The 23,081-nt window shown below is 40.7% G+C and overlaps 1 protein-coding gene across 2 annotated transcripts in view; it reads left to right on the forward strand.

The window, feature by feature from the left end:
- DUSP22 (dual specificity phosphatase 22) overlaps positions 1-22,269 on the forward strand; it is a 134,514-nt gene extending 112,245 nt beyond the window's left edge. For both annotated transcript variants that reach the window (XM_083825326.1, XM_083825327.1), the window contains exons 4-7: positions 8,667-8,716; positions 14,037-14,111; positions 15,612-15,783; positions 18,546-22,269. In XM_083825326.1, coding sequence (XP_083681452.1) covers positions 8,667-8,716; positions 14,037-14,111; positions 15,612-15,783; positions 18,546-18,731 — 483 coding nt within the window. In that variant the 3' untranslated portion in view covers positions 18,732-22,269. The remainder of the gene's footprint in view (positions 1-8,666; positions 8,717-14,036; positions 14,112-15,611; positions 15,784-18,545) is intronic.
- The last annotated feature ends 812 nt before the right edge of the window (positions 22,270-23,081 follow it).

Raw genomic sequence — 23,081 nt, forward strand, 5'->3', positions numbered from 1 at the left:
AGAAAAAATAAGGTTGTTGCAGAGAAGCTGTACAACTTTTCAGCACCATTTTCAGTGCTGCATGTTGTGATATACCTGCTTGGTAAGGTATTAAGGATGAGAAAGTTGCAGCTCGGGAAATAGCAAGAGAACATATTGGATCGAATTTATGAATTAAAAATAAAAATAAATTGTCTGGAAATAGAAGAACTAAACAGCTGATCACTTATCAAAAGCTGAGAAATATTTCCAAGATCTAATGGTCATAAAGTGCAGATCTAGTGTAGATAATGCATTCATATCAGTCTGCATTAAGATCTGAAATCTCTTTTCATGTTTTTAAACCTGGCTGGATGTTGCAAATCTTACTGCAGTTCTAGCTGGACGTTGTAGCCTTGCATGTGTAAAGCTCATCTGTAAACTATACTTCTGCAGGTTTTTAGAAAAGGAAAACAAACTAATCTGTGGAGGAACTGAACTGGCTGGTCTGGCACAATGCAAGTAATCTGCTTCAGTGTTTTTGGATAGTATTTTTGCTGAGGTGTTTTTTTGTTTGTTTGTTTTTGCTATGTGCTGTTGTTAGCACTTAAGAATATGATGGGGTTTACTATGGGGGGCTTTCACTGAAGCTATGAAGGGGGGAATAGTCTAGCCTCGGCATTTTTTTGTTTTCTAATTCTCCCTTTCCATCACCACTTTGTGGTAGTTTCTTTCGGCTGCACATTCTGGACAGGATTTTTCTCTCTTTATTTTATTTTTTTTGGTGTGTGTATTGGGGAATACCCTGTGCCGAACCAGATGGGGGAAAAAAAATCCTGTCATGCCCCTTGCATCTTCAACTCTCGAAGTGCTGAAAGCCACTTTAGTACTTTTTTCTTTGGCTCTGTAATGTGAAGGAATATCCCCGCAAAGAAAACAGTCCAGAAAGTATTTGACTGGACTCAAAAGCATACCGCTGCTCAACATGAGATAACTAAAAAGAGAAAAATTGGGAAACTAAACAGCCAACATATGCTAATTCTGGACAGATGTGGCTCAGTGAGTGAAACAGGCTAGTCTGTTAAAGCTGTGTTACTATGTTGGATAGCATACAGAAGCCTTGAGCTGTAGGAGCCCATTCATATATCAAAATTGCATCTTGATGATGTGCTGAAAGAAGTCCCTGCTTGGTGTGGCCGGGCAACATGTTCTGTGCATAGGCTTTGCTGTCTTTTATATCCAGCCCAAGCACCTATGGGAACTATTAGAGTGAGATGGAAAGTCAGCCTTCAAAATCAGAGTTGCTAATATCATATCACAAGGCCATTGCTGTTGTATCAAGATCAGCTCTGGAAATGATTTGATCAGGTCAGGCTATTGCATTTCCATTTACATCACTAAGCTTTCGTATCACCGGTGTTGCTATCAGTGTTGCCACCACTGGAAGCCATCCGTTTTCAGCCTTTATGCTACCATCAAGAGGAAGTATAGAAGCCCCTCTTCTACTCAAAAACTTAACTTTCTTTTATGGTGTTTCACTGCTTTTTCATGGTAAGGTTTTCCCCTCATGAGATGTTTCAGAAGACCATGCTGAGCAAAATAGCTACCATTTTTCTTTCAGGTGTAGCAGCGCCAGAAGATTTTCTCTAGTTTGAAGTAATGCCCAGTCTGGCTTTGGCTCTGCTCATGAAGTTAGGGGCTCTGACTAATTTTTCAAAAATGACTTTGGTGCCCCACTGAGAAGCCTCCAGGAGACTTCCACAGAGCAACTTTTAAAGTGTGTCAGGCCAGGTCTTCGTCATGAGTTACGCCTTGGCAGAGGCCGCTGTGGTGGTGATGCACTGAAATAAGTTCATTGTTTGAATTGCTCAACATGTACTAGCTGTGTCAGGGGAAGCATGTTCCTTTAGTGACGGGTGGTAGGAAAGAAAAGGTGAGGAGCTTCCGAAGCTTTCAGTAGCCAGTTGTTGGTACGAGGGAGTTTTAGACCCGCAAATGCTTGGGCTGGTGTGGCTCACTGGTTGGATATGATGTTGACTGGAGCAGAACAAATGATCTGGGCCACCCTCTGGAGAGCCTTAATCCAAGTGTGTGATGTGAGTGTGTTCCAGAGGTGTTGCCATCATGTTCCAGCACGCCCTGAGAGAAAGGGGCAAGTGGGATATATCGCGTTATCGTTGTACTCAGAGATTCCCCCCTTACGGTTCAGGGACCAAGTGTGATAGGCAGTGCTCAGATGTTAGGTTTGCCATGACGTGCCTGGGGGTTTAAGTACACCATCTAGTAAAGGCATATGAACAAGGCCCTTCCTCTCAGCTAAAGTGTGTAGTCCTGTAAATACTCTCGTGTGTCCTGAAGGAGATGAAAATTTCAAAGTTATTAGTATTTTCTCCTACTTCCCATTCCTTTAGGTGAGCCAGGTTAAAATTACAATTCAGGTTTAGGGTGAGAAACAGTATGTGCAGCTCTTTGTAAGTCAAGTCAAAGCCTTAACTTTTCAACATCTCTCCCTTATAATGCTAGAAATGTGGATTGAGAGGAGATTGGGAAAGAGAGCTTTAATAGGACACTTTGTATTCGTGACTGGCAATTTCCAGCCCTAAGGCTGGGCTTTTCAAAAGTGTTGCTGAGCCTACTTACTAAGAAAACCATAAACTTTACCCAAAAAACCACAACATATGACTTGTAAAAAGCAATTTTATTATATAATAATACAACACAAATTGAATGTATGAATTCTATTGCAGGAGCTTCCAGCTTTCTGCAGTTCATATTCTCCATGTAATTTCAATTTCATTTATAATATTTTTTCAAAACCAAACCTGAATGTGGTGTTCGCTAAATTCAATTAGTGGTTGTGTTTTTTTGCTGAAACACAAATGTATTTTCTGTGAGTCATTAATAAAATCAACACCGATGGTGATTGCTACAGAAAGTAACTGAAAGGACAAACAAACGGTTGAATGGTTTTCAGTTTAGCATGTTCAGTTTAGTGTATTACTGGACAAAACTCTTGATCAACTCTTGTTGGTTTGGCTTGAGGAAGCTTTGTGCTGGCTGTTTCCCACTTTAGCTTTTTTGCTGAAATGCCCCTAAACAAAAATAAGTCCTGTCCTCATCTGTTGATGTGACGACTCAAATTAACACATGGTTTTTGACTAACCTGAAAGAACTTGCCAGGTGCTGGAGGTTTTCTATTTGCATCTGGGTTCACAAATTTAAGTTCAGGGTTTTAGGTTTAAAAAAAATTTCTTGGAAGTCGTTGATGGTATCTTTACATAAATTTAAATATAGAGAGGTTTATTGCCAAAAATACAATCCTGCTCTTTTTAAAGTATTTTTTTTCTTTAACTCCACCCCCCCGATGGAGAATAGATTTTGTAATTTTATGTTCTTTTTTTCCTCTTTCTCCCTTGTCTTTTAACACTCTTAAGTTCTAGATTCAGATTTCCAGTGCTAATAAGAATGTCCGAAATGTTGTATATACAGCAGCGGAGGGGACAATGTTCTGAAGAATATCTGCCAAGAGTACTGAGTTTTACATAAAAATCATTGGACTGTTTTCTTTCCCAGATAAACTGTATGTTAGTATGATGTTAGCTTGTAATCAAACTGAGCCTCATTCTTAATCACTTCAGAATGTCTTTTTCATCTTTAGAGAGGAGAAAATGTCCGTATAGGTGCTGCAGTTCTCTCACAGTACTACTCTTTACACGTTATCCTGTTTGGAGTCGAAATTTTTCTTGGTATTAAGATTTGTGTGCTCTTTAGAGATCTTATTTTTAGTCGTTGACCCATTATCTGACATGTAATACGTGCAGAATTTTGCTGTAGCAAAATGACACATCTACATGTTCTACTATGAAAACAATGCCAGTTTTTGCAAGTTCAGTTAAGATGAAGCTCGAGTGTTTTTTCTTTTTAAGCTAAAACATAGTAAGTAGATCAGAAATTAAGCATTCATTAAGAAATCGGACTATTATCTTTCCTGAGCACTATGTGAAGTACTGGATTTAATAACAAATATGTATTTTTTTTTAAGACCTAATAAAATTTAGAAGGTCTTGTTTTAGTGTTACTGGCTTTTCCAAATGTGAAATTACTGTTTGGTTTCCGATCTTAGTAGATCAACCTCAAAAAAATAAACACAAGTTTGAAAAGGCCTGCAATTACTGTAGTATCTTTTTAACTTCAGTGTAAAACCTCTGTGTGCACGCGTGCATGTGTGTATATATATATACGTGCACCTAAACCTTTTTGATCTTAATACCTAAATATTGACTGTCACAGAACTGATTTAGTTCTAGAATCTCTGAAATTGTGCAAGTGTTGTTGTTTCTCAAATACCAGTGAATTTTAGAAATTTTACCTAACTCTCGCTTGTTTCAACTTTGACAATCTTGAAATCAGAATACTTGCTCTAGTTTTGTTAGCTCTCACTGTATCGGTTTAACTGTAGCATGTAGTTTCAGGGCCTAAGAGACAGAAATCTAGTTTTGGTGGTTACTCTGTCTGCTGAAACAGAAAACAGAAAAGTAAATGATGTTTTATTTTATTCATTTTTTTGTAATCTTAGCAGTCCAAATGCAGCAAATGAAATAGGAGTGATGTTTTAATTGATTGGGGTGTCAGAGTCATCACGTGAATAATCAGGAAAAAGTTTAGGAAGGTGCATGTTTCGGAGGGTTTGTTGGTAAAGGTGATTGATGGAGAAAGGAAAGTGAGCAGTGATTTAAAAGTAACAAATGGAGAGTAGGAGTGAATTGAGAGACAAGCAAAAGAAAGCTGTCTCATTCTGTTCAGCATTTCATTGACCTAGGAGCTTAGATTTGACCTGATGAATATTCACTGGAGGACAGCCTTTTCTTTTGCATTAGGATATGTGTGAAATGTTTCATTACCTGAGAATGTACATATATTCTGTTTAATGAGAAAGTTGGGTTGATTTTTTTTTTCTGTTAATCTGGGAGAAATGTTGTTTGGAGAGATAAGACAACTGGCAGGTATCAGCTGAAGAAATGTATGAATAATAACATTGGCACCAGTATTCAATAAAGTTAATCTCATACTTCATGTATGATTTCATAATACTTCTTTTTACCTGTTCTTATAGTTGCAGGCTTTTCTCTTTGCTTTGAGCAAATACCATGGTTTTGGGATGAGTAGCTATTCTCTGGCACCTAATTTAATGTGTGTAGTTGAAGTAACACAGTATATTTTTGAGGTGTTCTGTCCTTTTTCCACTGAATAATTCTCAGAAAACTGTCAGTCCAAGGGAAGAAAAAACATTTATTTTTAAATAATAAATAAAATCCAGACTTCCATACAGTGTGACATTAAACTTGCATTTTGTATTCCCCTCACTAATGTGCAGTTTTGTATCAACTGTGTATATTGCATGTGCAACCAGATTAATGTTTACTGAATGAAGCTGCTGACTTGCTACTGGTTTGGAGGTTGCTGAAATCTTCGGTAGGAGCTAGTCTGCTTGACTCTAACAATCTTTTGATTTTTAGCTTACTCTCTTTTAGTTGTCGTGTTTCAGTGGTTGTTGCCTGCTTACATCTTAGGCTTTGCAGTTTCAGAATTGCAAGTGAGCTCTGCTGGATAATAAAATAGTGATGTCTGTATCTTTCTTGCATGCTAGTACCCCATCTAAAATGTTGTAGCTATTTACTTGTTCCCTTGACATAAACTGTTCTGCTTTGAGAGGTCCCTTTGGGACAGTTCTTAGATGTTATCTGCAAAGGTATGTGCACAGGAGGAAGAGCAGTGTCTTGGGGCACAAATAAACAAATATTATGATCCTGGGTAGTGTTTTTATTTATAAATACAGACAAGAGGGTTCAGTCATTAAGTATCTTCCTAGTGCCAATATGTTTTAAAAAAGAATGTGTATCCAGCATATGTGAGTAAAAGCTAATCCCAGTGCGGTATGAATAGCTACACAAAAAATCCCTTGGTTCTCATTTATGAAACCCTGCCACATACAGTCCTGTGTAGCTGCTGTATTTTTGGTATCCAATTGTGATGAATGATATTTGATTCTATCATTATTATTGTTTAAACATAGAGAAGCAAAACTTGATGGTAGGGTGGGATCCTCAGGAGTTACCAACTCTGGCCAAACTGCTTGGGTTAAAGTCACAGAGTTTCGCTGTTTTATTTTTTCTTTTTTTTGTGTGTGTGAGAGTTGGGTTAGGCCACTGCACAATACTTCTGAAATCCCACCTCGAGCTATTTTTGAGTTGAGTGTGTGATTATTTCCTCACAGGGAGGAGTCCATCACCACAGCCTTCCAAAAACACCACATGCAAGACGTGCATCCGTCCAAATACCAAATTCCAGTAGCTTCTCAAAGAGGAGATGTTTAAAGTTGTTTTAATCAGGCTCGTTGGCTGATGCCGAGCATTTCTCGGCACAGTAATGAGAGGCGCGCTGGTGTTACTTCACTGGAAGTTGTAGGTGCTGCAGACCTCCAGGATCAGGCTCTGGATGAGCCATTCAGTACCATATGCGGTCTCCTACAGGCGAGTTTCATGCTTGCTTGCGGTAGTGGGAACTAGCCAGCCATGACAAAGAAAAAGAACACTGTGGGTCTTCACCTTGTGCTGGTGCTACTTCTGCTTTTAAAGTGAACATCATCTGAAAGCCCCTCTGCATTCAGTTTGTGAAGAGCACTCAGCGTGTGCCATAGCTTCTGAAATCCGTGGAACAACTTGTACCAGTCAGCCTGTGCTGTAGGAGCAAACCAAAGGCATATAGCATGTGCTAGCGTTAACCTGTCTCCTACCTTTTAGTTTTCTTTCTGTCTTTTTTCCCTTGGTGGTGCAGTTAATGGCGTGGAGTGGTATAGAGGTGTGACAGATCAGCATGTAACTTTGCTTTCAGGTCAGAGGCCCTGTTTCTACTGGAGTGACTCACTTGGAAGTGATAGTAGTGTCCAAGATGAATTTCTCAAATGTGTCATACAAGGTTATTATCGTAATTATCTGTCACAATACAATTACCATCCTTGGCACAGGAGCCTATTAGTGGATGTATTACTACTACTGCAAGTTTCTAAGTGGATGCATCTACATGAGCCCTTGTAGATCACCTTATGGCTCTGAAGCCATCCTGGTGTCCTGCAGTAGACATCCCTCATCCTGATACAGGGCAAGGAAGTCCGGTAAAGCACACGCATGCTCTCGAAGCATTATGGCTGTGAGCAAAGCACTGGCCAAAGAAGCTCTGTCAGGCTGAGAGAACGGCTGGTGCTTTATGGAAGTGTTAGTAAGGAGGTAGGGGTGAGGGATCACCACATCCTTTCTGACGTAGCGGTGAGGTTCATGCATCTGGTAGAGGATTGGTGTGATGGTGTGTCATGGTGCCAGAGGCCAGGGCCACTTATAAAAGTGATTATTACTCCCTGGTGTGAGGTGACAGGCGAAGTAATCAAGTGCATGTGGGGAAGAGCAAAGAGAAGATTCTGAGCCAACATGGTAAAGGCAGTACTGGAGAAGATGCTACCTCACGTAGCTGTCACAGTTGAGCAACGAACTTTTCACACACAGTCCTCCACCTAGCAAATGAAATGCCCAGCAGATACATATTATGTTCCACCTTGTTAGCAAATGTCACTTTAAGGATCTCTTGTAAATAAACGTTTGACTTTTTTTTTCCCCCCTTGTGTGTTACTGGATGAGTGTGCAAAGTTATCAGGGGTTTTTGTATTGTTACAGAAAGATAACGTAATGTGTATTTTGTGGTGGACTCTTTGCTGTGAATCCTTATCTTTACAAGTACATCTGAAAAATTCACAACTCTGCTTATCTCAGATGCTGAAAGAGTTCCAGTGAATAATTTAGTTTTTGTGTGTTTGAGCTGCAACCTATTTTCTTGGAAGTCCTATTTGAGAAGTCAGCTAAAAATGCTTTCAGAAGCGTTCTTTTTCTTAATAGTCAGAGGGGCAAAACGGGCTTTGAAAATAAAATGGCAGTTAAAATGAGCGTTAACAATGCAAAGCAGTAGAGTATGATTATACTGGTGTTTTAAATATACCCAGTAACACTTCCAATGCATGAGAAATGCTTGTCTAACTTCCCTAATTAATCTTGTAACGTACTATGGTAGCTGACTAAAATGGTGAGGCTAACTTTGTGGAAGAAAAGTACGGGTTTTATGGTTGTCCTTCTTGAACTTTCAAAAAATAATAATTTTAAAAGCAAAAACCACCCCATGAACATAATTTTCTTCTCCAAAATGCATTGCATTTTGTTTGGTTTACCAGCCCTGTGAGGAAAAAAAAATGATTAGCATGGATTCAAAAGAAATTGCTTATCACAATTTTAAGTTGTAGACTTTGTTCAGAGAAAGGGAAGGGCAGGATACAACTTAGTTTTACTAGAAAAATAAGAATGAGATTTTTGGGGAAAAAAAAAAAGCTATGCTTTTTTAGTAAAGATGTTTCTGTTTTAAAAATCTTGCTGCTGGTCCTTGGGATAAGCATAACAAAGTTATGTGCTGGTGCCTTGGCAACAAAGCAGATGTGAAAACAATGTTTTAAAACCTGGCTGCACAGAGATGATCTTTGCTTGTCTGAGTAATGGTGCATCTTCCTCAAAGTCTGTAAGACTGCACCAGTCTAGATCGCGAGTAACACAGTGGTAGATAAGTGCATTTGTCTTGAATGTTTTCTTCTCATTTCTTTTTGCTTCTTTACACAGGGAGTGAAGTATCTCTGTATTCCTGCTGCTGACTCACCCTCGCAGAACTTGTAAGTTATTTAAAAATAAAACACAAAAACACAAGTCCTTCAGTACTGTGGTGCCTACAATAATCTAAAAGATCTGATTCTGATCTCTCACTAATATTGCACTAACGTGGTTTTTTATCTGTTAAGAAAACACAATAATGCTTTCTTGCAGCCACTTTGGTTCTGCCCCTGCTTTCTGTGTGTAAGGGTTTGTAGGAGGGTCAGTACATAAACGCTCTTCATCCATTTCTGGCTTTAAACTGCAGGGTTTCCTCGGTTAGCCTGCTTGGAATTTATTCCCAGTTTATTCCAGCCATTGTGTTTGTAAATCTTTTTGCTTGACTATTCTTTCTTGCTAGCACTATCTCTAGCCACTAAAAAGTGGAAAAATATGTGAAAGAGCTATGAAGCCTGGTGCTTCAAAGGTTAAAATAAATTCCTCGCAGTGGGCCTTGGATATAAAGTCCCAGTGTGCAAGGTACTCCTGCAACTGTCTGCTCTGGATGACTTGCACCTACGTCTGAAAGCCCCACTGCTCTTATTAGTAGACTTGCATGGTGGGGAATTTGTCTGCACTGGACTGATTGTTGCCTTGAGAAAGGCTACTGAAACTGCTGCGTCCCAGCCTCGATCTTTCTCATTGCTGCTCACATTCGTGAGATGCTGATTGACTTGCCCTTGGTTTTAATGTTTTGAACCATTGAACTGAAGGTGCGTAGCAAATCTTGATTCCAAAGAGAAATCAAAACAAATTTTGTAAGAGAACTTGGATGGTGACCAACTCTTTCTTCTAGAACTCACTGTTTATGTTGGGGAGAGATGAGGGGGGTTTCAGCCACATCCTGCTAGCAAGTTTTGTAGAGAAGCAAGTACTTGAAAGAAGCCTGGTATGTACGGAAGGAAATGCAGCACTGCTTTTCTCTCACTTCACAGCAATATTCCGGCTGATGCTTTCGGTGGATATTTTTAGAGAGTGTATTTTTCATACCCTAGAAAGATTCCAGTGTGGCATTTGATGTGTATTGGTTTGTCTTCTCATTCTGATGTGTTTCTGTAATGATTAAAAAAAAAAAAGCTGCCACCACCAACAAAAAAACACAAACCAAAAACAAGCAAGCTCCCCTTCCCTCCCCCACCAAGCCCCAAACCCTTAATTCCTTAATTTTCAAGACAGATCTGTAATGAATTGGCAGATGGTTAACTACCTTTGTAACAGACAGCTGGCTGCGTTTGTGGCCTTGATACTTAAACTAAATTTAAAAATAATCTTTTTTTGTAGAGGGAAAAAAATGAGATTAGAGGGAAACATTCAATGTCTTATTAATTGTTCATTGGTATTCTGAGATCTGTAGCATTTCTGAAATGTTTTCCAAAATGCGCTTTCTTTTGTTAGTAGAGATCTGGATCAATTCAGGGAAGGGAATAGAGGGGGCAACATTTTTGGTGAATATTAATTGTTGTACAGTTCAGTCCCACCATCACTGTTGAAAATCAAGGAGTTATACTGAAAAACCACCTCCAGCACTTGAGCTGTCCGATGTGGTGCCAAAGCTATTAAAGCTTCAGTAAGAAAATACAATATTTGCATGAGTATTGTTTCTGTTATGCTGAAGGCGTCTACAATTCTTGCTTTGGTATCAGGTGGTTGCAAGCAAACGTCATTACTTCTAATACTGAGACATTTTATCACTTAAAATAAAACTTGATGAGTAACCGATTTTTCTTTTTTTGCTTTATACAGCGCAGAAATTCAAGTAAAGTCAAATCATGATGTCCCCAAGCGGTGTTTTTACTTGCTTTGCACATACAGCCCTCTGAAGCAAGAGGAAACTGTTTTTGTTCAGACTGTGAGGACATGACAGTCATATCTAGGAATGGGTAACCGCACCGTGTATGTGCCCCCTCTGTGGAGGGGGGAGATAAATGGGGAGTAGATCCCTCTGCAACACCCTTACATATCTACCCTCTTCTCTCAAAGGAGATTCCTGTGGTCTCAGGAGAAAAAAAAAAAAAAAAAAAGGCAGCACCATCCTGTGTTGCATATCCTTGTGTTAGCAGTTGCTGAGAGGCAAGGCAGACTGGACATGCACTGCTCTCTTGCATGCCTTGCCAAACAGCAAGTTTGTTAGAAGCTCCTGAAGCTTTGTTGCTATCTTGCAACTGCTAGCAAGTTCAGAAGGTCCAGCTGAAGGCCCCAGCCCAATGAACTTTGGGTCTGTGAGCTCCTAATTCACTGCAGCTTAGTTTTTGTGAGGGGAACTGTGTGTGCATAATGCACGTGCAGTCATCATAAGCTTGTTTAGTGGATCTCTTTTCCTCAGAGGGATGAACTGCCAGAGAAATATGACAGGGATTTTCCTGTTAATACGTGAGCACTCAGTGAAGTGGCTTGAAAGCTTGCCTCTGCTCCAGTGTTCTGCACCCACTTAGTACGGCAACGCAGCAGTTGCTTTTGGGACCAGAGGTGCTTCCGAGGAGTTAAATGAGTGTTTCCCTGGACAGTGAGTATTTTGCCTTGGGCCACTGACTTCCCCAGAAATGTGATGTCCTACAGAACCTGTTACTAATAGGGTATTCTGTAGAAACCAAATCTTCCGTTTCTGTCCTGTTCTAACCAATTGTCTTGGGCCGTGTGTTTCTAAGGAACTAGCATCCAACGGTCAGGCGGGTAATGGTGATAACACAGAAGCCGGGGAACCTATTATGAAAAGCAGTTTAGGTGGATCTTTGCATTTAGATCGCCAGAGTAAAGAAACATCAAGATACCTCTTCCTATCTGTTTTTGTGCGCATTCTTTCTAACCCTTACAGTATTTCTAGAAGGCTGAGTAGCAACTGTGATATTTAGGTCTGGTATCGTAACTCTGCCCTCTGGCTAGCTTTGGATTATCCAGTTTGCTACCGCTCAAGTTTAGATAACTTTCACATCGTTCTGGTAGGGGCACTCTACTGGAACTTCTTCCTGTGGTGTTTCCCACTGTGAAGATTGTACAGTTTGAGACCGAGTTTTAAGCTGGGAGATGTCACTTAATTGTATTGAAGTAGCTGTTCAGCCCAACAAACAGGTTGTGATTCAAGGCATTTGTCAAGTGTTTTCCTGTTACAGATGATAATCAACTATTCTGTGGTCAATGTAAGACTTGCCATTCTTTGTGTCTGTGGCAATTGCCACATGGTTAACTGATCCTCAATCTTGTTTTTTTTTTGTGTAAATAAGTTTGTGTCATAACTTTGAAAATGTGTTTAGGTAACTGTCTGTTGTGGAGCCAGCAATGCTCTTACATCATAGGTTGTAGAGAAGTACATTTCTCCTTTTCTCTGACTCAAGGTGAGGAGGGGCTGTAGTTCTACAGAGCAGCCCTGATTTTAAGCTTCGCTATTTCTCTTCTCATTTTCATGATTGCCTGCAGACACTTACACTTGACACAGTGAATCAGCAGGCTGCGTGTCAGCAATAAGGAAGGATAAATAAAACTGAGTGAATGGCGTTCACTGCTAGCTATATTTAGTACCTTGCAAAGGTGCTGTGCTCGTTCACAGATGCTTTTCAAACCAAAGCACTGAAGTGTTTAACCAAGAGTTGTGCTAGACCATTGAAGTGAATTCTCGGTGCTTGGAGCTGCTCTGTTGGCCAGATTCTCTAGAGAGAAGGAGGAAAGAAAGGTGAGTGTATGAGAAGATAGGGATGTTGTCAGTCCAACCCTAACCAAGTTTCACCTGATCAAATCCACTTAATCTTGGACAAGCACTCCTCCTCTGTGCAGTAGCAATGCCTCTTGCGCACACAGCCTGGTGTCATTTGTCACCTGAGTTATTTGTGTGATGCTGCCAGTTCCCCACAGGTAGACCTAGTGTCATGATTTGTTGCAGTTCAGCCAGTGAAAATGAAAATGTTTTGGAGCAGCAGTCTGAGCAGAAATGCGTTCATTAGGCTTCCTCAGTCTTCTACACTTATCCCACTTGATCAGTTTCTTGAGAAACACAGAATCCTGAATTTACGTGCGGCCCTAAAGCCTGGGGTTACCTCATGCCATGACGTTTTTCTTACAAGTCACTCAAGTTTCTTCCGGCTGCGTTCTCCGTGTTGCATCCAGTGATGCAAGAACTGCCTTGGGGAGGGAGTCGTGGGCTTTGTAATCCCTCGTTCTGGATATATCAGCTTATATATCAATGCCTTTGCAAGTCCTGAAGGCAGTCACTTGTGTATTGCTGTCCTCCTTCAGTTCTTAGTGTTTATAGTATCAACAGCTGCACTGTTGGGCAGGAAGGGAAGCTTCCTTTTATGTGGGCATTCCTGATTTTTGTGTGGCTGCTGGTGCCGGGCTGAGGTTTTTTCTTTTTACCCTTGTGGTATAATATACACTCAGAGGGTGGGGGAAACATCTTGAATACAGGACGTTGTGTTTCATGGGTGTTAAGTGCAGTGTGCTTTCAGGTTCATCTTTTCCTCTTGCGAGGTATTCAGTACCATGCTTACTGGCAGTCTCCTCTGTCTGTGCTACTACTTGTGAGCTTGACTTGCACGAGCATTCAAAGGCTACAGCGAGCTCCAGTTCTGTTGAGCTGAGAGGTGCTGCTGGCACCTATGGTAAATTACGGACAGCCCCAAGGGCTTTGCAGCCTGAAGGGCAGGGGCAGGGCGAGCATTTCTTTTCTGTGAGTCTTTCTTTTCCATGTTTTCTACCACAGTGCTTAACAAAATGTAGACTGTAGGCAGGGATTGGCTGCTATACTAAATAACAGTGGGGCCCTGAGATCTACGGGGAGGAACCTGGAAGGAGATGAAGTAGCCAAGACTTCAACAGAGAATTTTTTTCATACCAGTGACAAAAGGGAAAGATTTCATGTTGTGAAGAGTCATAACGTTTAGGTGTGTCCTAGTGCATGGTTTGAAGGAGGAGGAGAAGTCAAAGTTAAGCTCCAGTTTGGGTAGCAGGATGCTGCTTTGCGAAAGGCAATATACTTAGAGTTCGTGTAGCCATGCTGAGTTTCACCTAACGTCAGAGTATACTCAAGGAGACGTGAGGTTGAGTTACTAGTTAAAAGAGGAATAAAACACAAACTGAAACACAGACTTGACAGTCATCAGAACAAAGTGTTTGCTAATGTTTATCACACCGTAGTGCCTAAGATACCAGTTTCTCCTTCAGGTAGCATGGTGAAAAACTATGCCAGTGAGTCTGGGGTTTCATCGATAGATATTAACTTTCACATTGCAAGCCCCGTGTTCAGTTCTAAAGTCTCGAAACAGCATTAAGTAAGCTTTCGGATGCATTTTTCTCTAAGTAGTGATTTTACTAAATAGAGCACTTTCTTTACTCCCCTTCTGCTTCTGTTTTCAGGGCAAGGCATTTCAGAGAGAGCATCAAATTCATCCATGAGTGCCGGCTTAAAGGTGAAGGCTGCCTAGTTCATTGGTATGTATATCACTGACCAAGAAAGCTTAAGGGTCACTGTGCTTTTACTTGTATGTTCATCATGTTAATGATAAGGTAGTGTTTATCTCCATTTTATAGCAAAATCTGCTTGGACTGAAGTGCTCTTTTTATTTGAGAATCCCCAGAAAATTTGTAAATGCTATTAATGCATCATGCAACTAGAACTTCTGAGCCACTAGGCTGGGCAGCTGCCTGGTGATAAAAGGAGCCCAAGAAATTCTTGACCTTCTCTCCTAATCAAATCTCTTTATTGGTCTTTCCTAAGAAAGTAATAATAAGAAAATCTCTTTGACTAGGGCTCTTACTTATTTCCCATTATTGTTAATCATTGTATTTCTAAAGATTTCTGTAATCCTAATAATTTGATTGGTTTCCATGACAACTGTTTGGGTGATTTCAGTGTTACTACAAATAAAAAATAGTAAAAAAAAAAAAAATCTGAAAATATTTTTTTTTCTTTCAGCTGCTGAAGCATTCAAACGTTGCTTTTTTTTTTTAATAGCAAGTCTCTGATTGGAGACTCCTGGGACTATAAAAAGTAAAAAAAGGAAATCCCACCCTGTTTTTTTCTTGCTCTCTGCTATTGGTTGTAGTCTGTGTTGTATGTCCAAATGGCATATCTGAGTCTATATCTGGAATCGATGTCATCTCATGATTTGAACACTGGACTTGAACAGAGGCCCTGAGTGTAAATCCTCAGTTTGTTACCAATTCATAGCAGGGCTGTAAACAAGTCATTTGGTCAGTCTCCACATATGTAATACAGGAATAATATCTCTGAATTGTGATAATTTTAAAAAGCACATATTTAAATTTTGTCATATACTTCAAGAGCATAAGATGGTTTGGAAATGACAGGTGAAAGAATCTGGTACAGATGTAGCCCAAGCACGTTCTTTATACTCACCATAGTAAGACTTGTAGTTCTTCTAGAGCTGTCAAACCAGTATTAGTGAATGATTCTTACTTTATCCAACTGTTTCAGGAAACTAGAGTCCTGAGAGCATAAGTTACACAGTGCATGGGTAGTAGAAATAGGAAAAGAGCTCGAGCAACCAGACTCATGCGCTTTACAATTCAGTTTATTTCAGCCCCATAAAAACGTCACCTTTATTCATGGTGAAAAGGGAACAGTCTTATTTTAGTGCTCTGATCTGTATAGGCAGAAGAATGTGGGTGACTTAGCTTACTCAAAACCAAATCTAACTTAGAACGTGTGTGCTGTCATCCCCTTTTGTGAAGACAATGCTTATTCCTTCATTTCTAGTCTCATATGAATTATCACTCTGAACCAGCTTTCTCAATCTTGTCATCGATCTGTTCTGATGCATTTGAAAAAGCAGTACCAAAACTCCCTTAACTCAAGTACAGCAGTATTTCTTTATGGTGGCAAGCAGCACAGCAACCTTCTGTGGTTTTGGGAAGTGATGCTTTCAGTGCTGTACTTCATCTGTTTGTTGCACCTCGTTTGTCATGCAGCCTTGCAGGTGTCTCCAGGAGTGTAACATTGGTGGTTGCCTACATTATGACCATCACAGACTTTGGCTGGGAAGATGCACTGTCTGTTGTCCGAGCAGCAAGATCCTGTGCCAATCCCAACATGGGCTTCCAGAGACAGCTACAGGACTTTGAAAAGCATGATGTCGATCAGGTAAATGACCTACAAACAGATGAAATGATAATCAGAACTCTGACTTAATTCGTGAGCTACTTCTCACTAGCTGGTCTGACTCCTTGGTTTTGGTTTGTGGGAGTGGCCTCTTGGTTAAGCCTGCTACACTGGAGAGGTACAGATGGAACTGAAGGTAACAGGGAACATGGGATGGGAGAAAAGATGAAGCACAACATCTAAGTACACCTGCCCAGCTACGCTCTCAATCCAGTGATCTTCATGTGTGCTGAAGGCATAGTACAAGACTTAACACCTTTACAGAGAGGAAAAAGTAAAGAGTGAGTAGCTCAGAATGCAGTAGTGAGATCAAGATTTAATACTGGTTGCATAAAAGTATTTTTTCCTCACATTCATTTGGAATAGTAAGCAGGAAAGAAATCATAATCAGAGAACTTTGCTATCCAGGAGTCAAGTTAGGTTCTCATTATGACTTATGTCCTCCCTCAGCAATGCCATCTGCGGCTGAGACTTAATAAACATTCTGATTTGTAGAACGGTCTCAGATCTGACTCTTCTGCTTATTTCCTAGCCTTTGGAGGCTTTGTAGGGCTAGGAGAATTGAGGAAACAATAAGACTGCAAAGTGGTTATTACGAAATAGAAATTAGCTTCTTACCAGTAAAAACAACTGTCCTACGCAAAAGACCTGCTCCCCATGGGTGATCAGTGACTTCCACTTACACTAACTTCCTCCTCTTGTCTGTCCCCTCTGTTTTCCATTGCTCAGCATGTTGCTGTTCTCTAGACTTGCTCGGATTTTACTTATTAAAAAAAAAATCAATAACAGAGGCAAGCCAAAATACACGAGGCAAAGGAGTTTGGCTTTTTTATTCCATCCCCATCGTTCTGCTGCAGAAAGCTCAGAGTTTAGAAATTACCATTTGTTTTGCATGATGCAGCTTGCAACCGTAAATATTTGTGTTGATTTTTTTTTTTAATATTTAACTGAATGTTTCCTGGATCGTTTGGAACTGATGTAAATGGTAGAGTAACTGATTTTTAAGAGACAGAAGTCAGAGGGGGACTTTCCAGACTTGTCTCCTTCCTCCCTTACAGTCATTTCTACTCTAATTGGTCTGGGCTAACAGCAATGACAATTAAGGCTATATGCAAATAGCCCGATAAAGACAGTAACGTCTCTCTTTTTTCATCCACAATGGACGGGGCATTCTGCCTATTTCACTGAGGGGGAGGCAGTAGGTTGCAAAAAGAAATATCCACCTGTAGTCACTGGCTGGGTTGTAGTTTCCTACCGTCTCTTAATAGCAACCACATCCTTAGCAGGTGTCTGTTTACACACCTGATTTCAGTGGAATATTGCCATCTGCAAAGGGTGTGAACTTTTTTCTGATTTCAGCACCATGGGTGTTTTGCTGTGCATATATAGGGTGGTATCTTGTGGGGTTTCTTGGATGGGGCTCCGTTAGATCTTGGTCTTACAGGAAAGGGCTTAGTCACTAAGAGGGTCGTGTGGTTTGCAATAGCTCCACGCTTCCAGGTGGTAGCCTGAGGCTTCAGATTTGACTCAGCATGTTAGGATCTCTTAGGAATGGGAGGGTGTAACTATGCTGAGGTCTTGTCTCCTGATGTTCAGCTAAATTGTCTTTACAGCTAAAGTTGTCCATAAGCCCCAAATAGAACAAAGCTATGGAAGTTAAGGCTTGAAAAATTCACAGGAATAGTATCCCCACTGGGACAGGACAGCTGGGGTCTGTGTCTTATTGCTTCTACAGAGAAGACCAACAAAGATTGCCAGGAGTGACTAAGTGGACTTAAATACTTTAACTGGCAAAGAAATGACAGAGTAATGTGACAAAGATTTATAAAATTGAGTGGAATAGAGAAGGTGAACTGGTATGACTTGTGCTCTTCTTTGTAATATAAAGTGGAGCTGTCAAGTGGCAGATACCAATCAAAGAAAAGCATTTTTTTATTACAATATGTACTCGTGGATGATGTTGGCATCCACATACTTTGTGGCAACAATCTGTGGATTTGAAAAGTGGTCTCATGATAGGGAAAAAAAAAATGATATCAAGCACAAAGATCCTGCCTCAGTTAAAATATCTGGAAGCTGAGGAAGATGTCCCAGCATGATTGCCCTGCTATTGCTTTGCTCTCTCAACTTGAGCCAGACCTGGTACTTCTGTTACCATATTCAGTCAGTCATTTCAATAACATGTAAGGTCCTATGCTATAGCTGTTAAAGCTCATGGCCTTTTTCTTCCTAGAAGATACCTTTCCTGGTATCTACAGTTCAGTTTCTACTGCTGGTGTTTGTTAGCTCAAGATGAAAAGGCCATATGAGTGGTTCACTTTCTGATCTCTTAACCTTCTGAAGTTATTTAAGCCTGTTGTGACTGGGGCGAGTTGACTGATCATGTCAGCTTCCACACTTACTCATCTCATTGTTTGTACGTGTAACAGGAGGAGGCTGCTCTGAAGTCCAGGATGTCCTTACCCATTGGGTGTTCCTTGCTTGGAAGCACTACATTCAGCCAAGCTGTTATGTGAGCGTGTCATTTTAAGGGATGTAAGGGATCTCAGTGATTTCATCTGTGTTCCTGTGCCTACATATTCTGTGCTGCTTGGGAAGGGCATGCAACATTTACACTTTTTTTTTCAGATTGCATGTGTTTTTAAAGGCTCTTAAAATTCTGTAGGGCAGGAGGGAGTATTACTTCTGCATCAGTCTCCTGTTGTTGCTTCATCATGTTGTATCTGTCTGTTCAATTTCTGCAGTTCAGGCAGTGGCTGAAAGAAGAATATGGTGAAAACTCTTCTCAGGATCTGCAAGAAGCCAAAAATCTTCTGAGCAAATATAAAGAGCAGGCAGAGTTGCAGCAGAGTACTGGGGGAAGACAGTGGAATAACAACTTCTCGTCTGTGCCATCCCTCTCGTACAGCAACTACACAACAGAGACCTAATTGTAGAAGGTTGAATTTTTCTACCTTTGAAAAACATCTTGCCATAATTTCCATCCCATCTTCAAGACTGTCAGCAGTAATCATGCAAACAGTTGATTTGTAGAAAGCTTCTTGATGAAAATACTACATTATGTGTGTGTGGGTGAGTGTGTTTGACAGAGTTTTATAATTTGGGCAGGATCGAGCTCTTTGTATGCTCAGAAACATGATCCAGTTACTGTGGCTAAGCCAGTTTGTCTGTTAGCCCCAGCTGTTATCCCCACATAGCCTGGCATTTGCTGTGAGGTTAGCTCAACTCCTTTCGTTGTAGGCTGGCAAAGGGCCCTGAGAGATGAACTCTGGTGATTCAAGCTGTGGCAGTTTGACATCTCTGTGCTTTTAATGTGGCAAAGATGTTATTGCACCTGAAGAAGGGAACTCAAGTCTGTCTCTGCTGCTGCTGTTCACAGTTCATTGGCAAGTAATACCCTGGAGATGGACTTGCACTTGAATGCTAGACTGTAAACTGGAGCAGGTGAGATACATGCATATACCTTTCTGCCAACAGTAACATCTAGGAGAGAAGTGTGACAGACAGCTCTGACTAATAACATCTTCAACTGCCACAATCGTACTTGCTTCAGTGCACGTGAGACAGAGCTGTCGGTAGAACTGCCGCAGGCCAAGAGCACAGAGGCTGTCACCACAGTTCAGCTGATATGCAGTGATTTAAGCCATGTTCGCTTGATTGTCGGGAAACCAGATGCACATGAACTTCTCTGGAGAGTAGTTTGTCAGGTTTCCAGTACCACTGACCTTCATTCCCTGTGGAACACGTGCCTCTTCAACACATGCCCCTTCGTGTGTGGTAACGTGTCTCCAAAGAGTGGGCTTGGTGTGAGTGCGAGCACCTGTTTCATTGCTTGTGCTGTGGTTTGCTCTTTGACTTCAGCTACCTCAGAAATGCTGTACTTGTCATTGTGGTTGTAAATGCAACCTTGAAAATTGCCTTGTGTAATCTTAATTTGACACTGAGTGATGTAAGTGTGCGAGTGTGTGTGTGTGTGTGCGGGGGGTGCGTGTGCATGTTTCACAGATGTCTGTATTTGAAAAGTTTTTCTTTTAAAATTGCCCATATTCCTCACTAGTTTAAAATTTGAGTTGTTTGACTTTCTGCCATTTAAAAACTATATATATTTTGCTGTGATCAGATTTATAGGAATGCATTTATAAATTGTTTTAAACTAGGTTAAAATTAGGGGCCGTACTCTGCTCTTGGTTAACCTGGTCTGTTTCTAGAATGGAGCCATTGCCTGACTTAAGTGTATTCTGAGAGTGTAACGTCAAATATGTCACCAGAGATGCTGGGCAGTGTGTTGGTTTCTGATGGTGTAATTGGGGTTGTCACTGCTGCCAAGATAATGGTTTCTTGTCTTTGTCTCAGAGGATGAAAGGCCTTTTTTCCTGAGGATTGAATAAAAATTAAAATATCTCTCTGAATAACCAGGGTATTTAAAAACAAACAAATGAACCCCGCAGTTGTTTAAACGTGATGTATATCATGCTAAAAACTGAGCACTGAGGGAGAGTCAGTCAGCATACTAAATACAGCTGTCATCTCTTTCAGTTGTTTTGGTACTCTCGCCTCCCATCCCTTCACAAAATTCCTCTTCGTGTGATTTCCTGCTTGCTTTGGGTGGCAGTGGATTCTTTGGATGCTGAGAGCAAGGCTTTTGGGGTCAAGTAAGCTCAGGCCTTGTTAAATATTTTCATATCATGTATGTTCTGTTTTGTGAAATGTGGATCTTGTATATCAATAAGTGTCAAAAAGGAGAAAAATGGGGGAAACTGGCCTGAGCTCTTCATCCAAGTCCAAGCCTAAATCAGACTTTTCATTGTGCACGTGCTTTAGGTGTTCTGAACAAAATTGGAGCAGGACGATCATATCCGTGTTGGAGTAATGGGTGCTGTTGGGCTTGGGAAAGGTGCTGGAGTTTTTCAACCTTTTGTAGCTAAATGAACCACTACCTATTTGGGATGTCCAGCACCTGTGTTCTGTGTTTGCCTGGTAACAGGAGTATTTGACTCTTCTCAGAGGTGTTGGGCTGCAGATAAGTAGCTGTTTAGGAATTCCAGCACAGCAGTACCCTCTGTGCTCTGAGAGTGGACGTGCTAAATGGAAAAGGCTTTCCTTGGTAACAGGGTCTGATAGACATCCAGGATGGTGGTCTCTTTGTTCAGCCCTCTCGTAAGCGTAAGATCAGCTTGTCCCCGGAGGGTAGCTACCAGAAGTACTCTGCTGATGCTCTTGCAGGTATCCAGCCAGTCCATCCTGTAGGTGACTGCTAGCAGTATGTACTCTGTAATATCTTTGGTCCTCTCGTCCTTGGAGTAGTAACGCTGTGAGCACAGATAAGTTGGCAGTTTGTCTACTCTTACAAATGCAAGGCAGAGCAGGAGACATGTTAATGATTGTGCATCTGTATTGATTTTCTGAAGTAGTTTTGTTATCCCCCACAGAATCAGTCCCAGAAATGGGATTTTCTTAGAACCGAATTTGGATTTAGGGCCATCTAGCCACATCAGTGTGCATTATGCTGCAACTGGTAAGCAGATACAGGGTAAAGCAGGAAGACGGGGAATGCCGTATTATCAGCAAGTAGAAGTGCTTCTCTCCTTTTAAAAGACAGGAGGTGTTTTCTGTTGTCTCTTGCTTCCACATCTTTAGTGGACTGTACATGCTACATAACATATTTAAGAGTGGCAAAAGAGGAACGGCAGTATAAGAAAACTTGAATCTGGGCCCTCTGTAGGGAGCAGAAGGATAGTTTACTCTTTTATCACTGTAAGGTGCAGAAAAGAGAGTAGCTACGATTCTTGCCTTTGGTCTTCTAGAAAAAGAGAGGAGCAAACGCTGACTGAGAACTTGACGTGATTTGTCTTCCAGCCAACCTTTCAGTGGCAGCGTGTAGGTCTTTCTAGGTATCTGGAACATGACCTCCGTCCACATCTTCATTGTCGGCCTTTATAGTGTAGGTGATGGATTCAGTTGTTTTGTTTCTGTACTTCAAACCATTGTCCTCATTCTGATGTTCACTGGAAAATGTATAAAGTTTATAACACCTTATTGGATATCCAGATTTGAAATGTGTAATCATTTTTTTGTAAACTTGATATCCATCTGTGATTATAAGGAAATATGTAGTGTTATACAATGTAGGTAACGGGTAAATGCATTAATATTTATTACTCTGATTTTTAACCTGGGAAGAGTTGCTTCTTTACATTTTGTGATTGGTTGGGAAGATATGGCAAATCATATCTGTTTTTTAAAAAGGGCAGTAATAACATTGGTTGCTATAATGGCCACTGTCTATAAAGAAGTCAGTGAAAAATTATAGTAATTACTTCAGCTAGTTTAAAAGCTCTCAACCTGGTAAGCTTCTTGATTCGTTGTCTTCCTGTTCCTGGGCATCTTAGCAAAGCCTTGATTGCATTTTCCAAATGTTTGTATTTAATACGTTCTACAATTTTTTTATAAATAAATGTTAGCACCTGATCTGCTTGTATGTTTCTTAAGTAATAGTCTCTGAAAAAGGCTTCTAGTCACTGTATCCCTGCAGGTATAGTAGGAGCACAACACTAATTCATTTTGGAAGTTACATGTCTTTTTGCCTGTATGCAGACATCCTGAGACTTTGCCTCTCTTCACCGAGCTCTTCCAGGTGAGTACAAGAATCTGCAGCACAAACATCTCTTTGATAATAGTCCCCGAAGAGGATGCTTTATGTTGCTTTCTTGTTGCTGGCCCATCATTGCCCAACATGGTATGTAGCGAATCCAAATTGTTTTATTATTCTGAAATACGCTGTTTTCCATACGACACTGGTTTAGGGCTTAATTAGCTGTACAACTGGGTTTAAAGGTTGCCAAGGCTCAAGGCTGTCAGTAGTGGTTTGTCAGAGGAAGATGACATAAGTGCCAGAAGATGATGCCAAGGCAAAAAAAAATTTTAAAACTTCTTGTGTAAGGGGGAAAAAAGCCCCATTTGAATTCCCACAGACAACGCGCTACATTTTTGGTTTGCCAGAATTACCCTCTGAGCAGAGGTAGTGTCATTCAAATGATTAAAAAATAATAATAAAATAAACCACACCAAACCACCCAGCCTGAAAGTATAATCAGTCATGCCTAAGCAGCCAAATCTCAAGGCCACTTCAGTTATTGCTGAAGGCTGGCTGTGTCTCACATCGCTGAGGGCAGCTAGATGCTCAGGCACAATGGGTTTGGGTCCTCTCCTCCCCTGGCCAGCTCCTACTAGTTTATAGACTGCTGGGAAGACTGCTGGATGTTTCCTTGGGGATTTCAGGG

The sequence above is a fragment of the Anser anser genome (assembly GCF_964211835.1).
Source record: "Anser anser genome assembly, chromosome: 2".
Lineage (NCBI taxonomy): Eukaryota > Metazoa > Chordata > Aves > Anseriformes > Anatidae > Anser > Anser anser.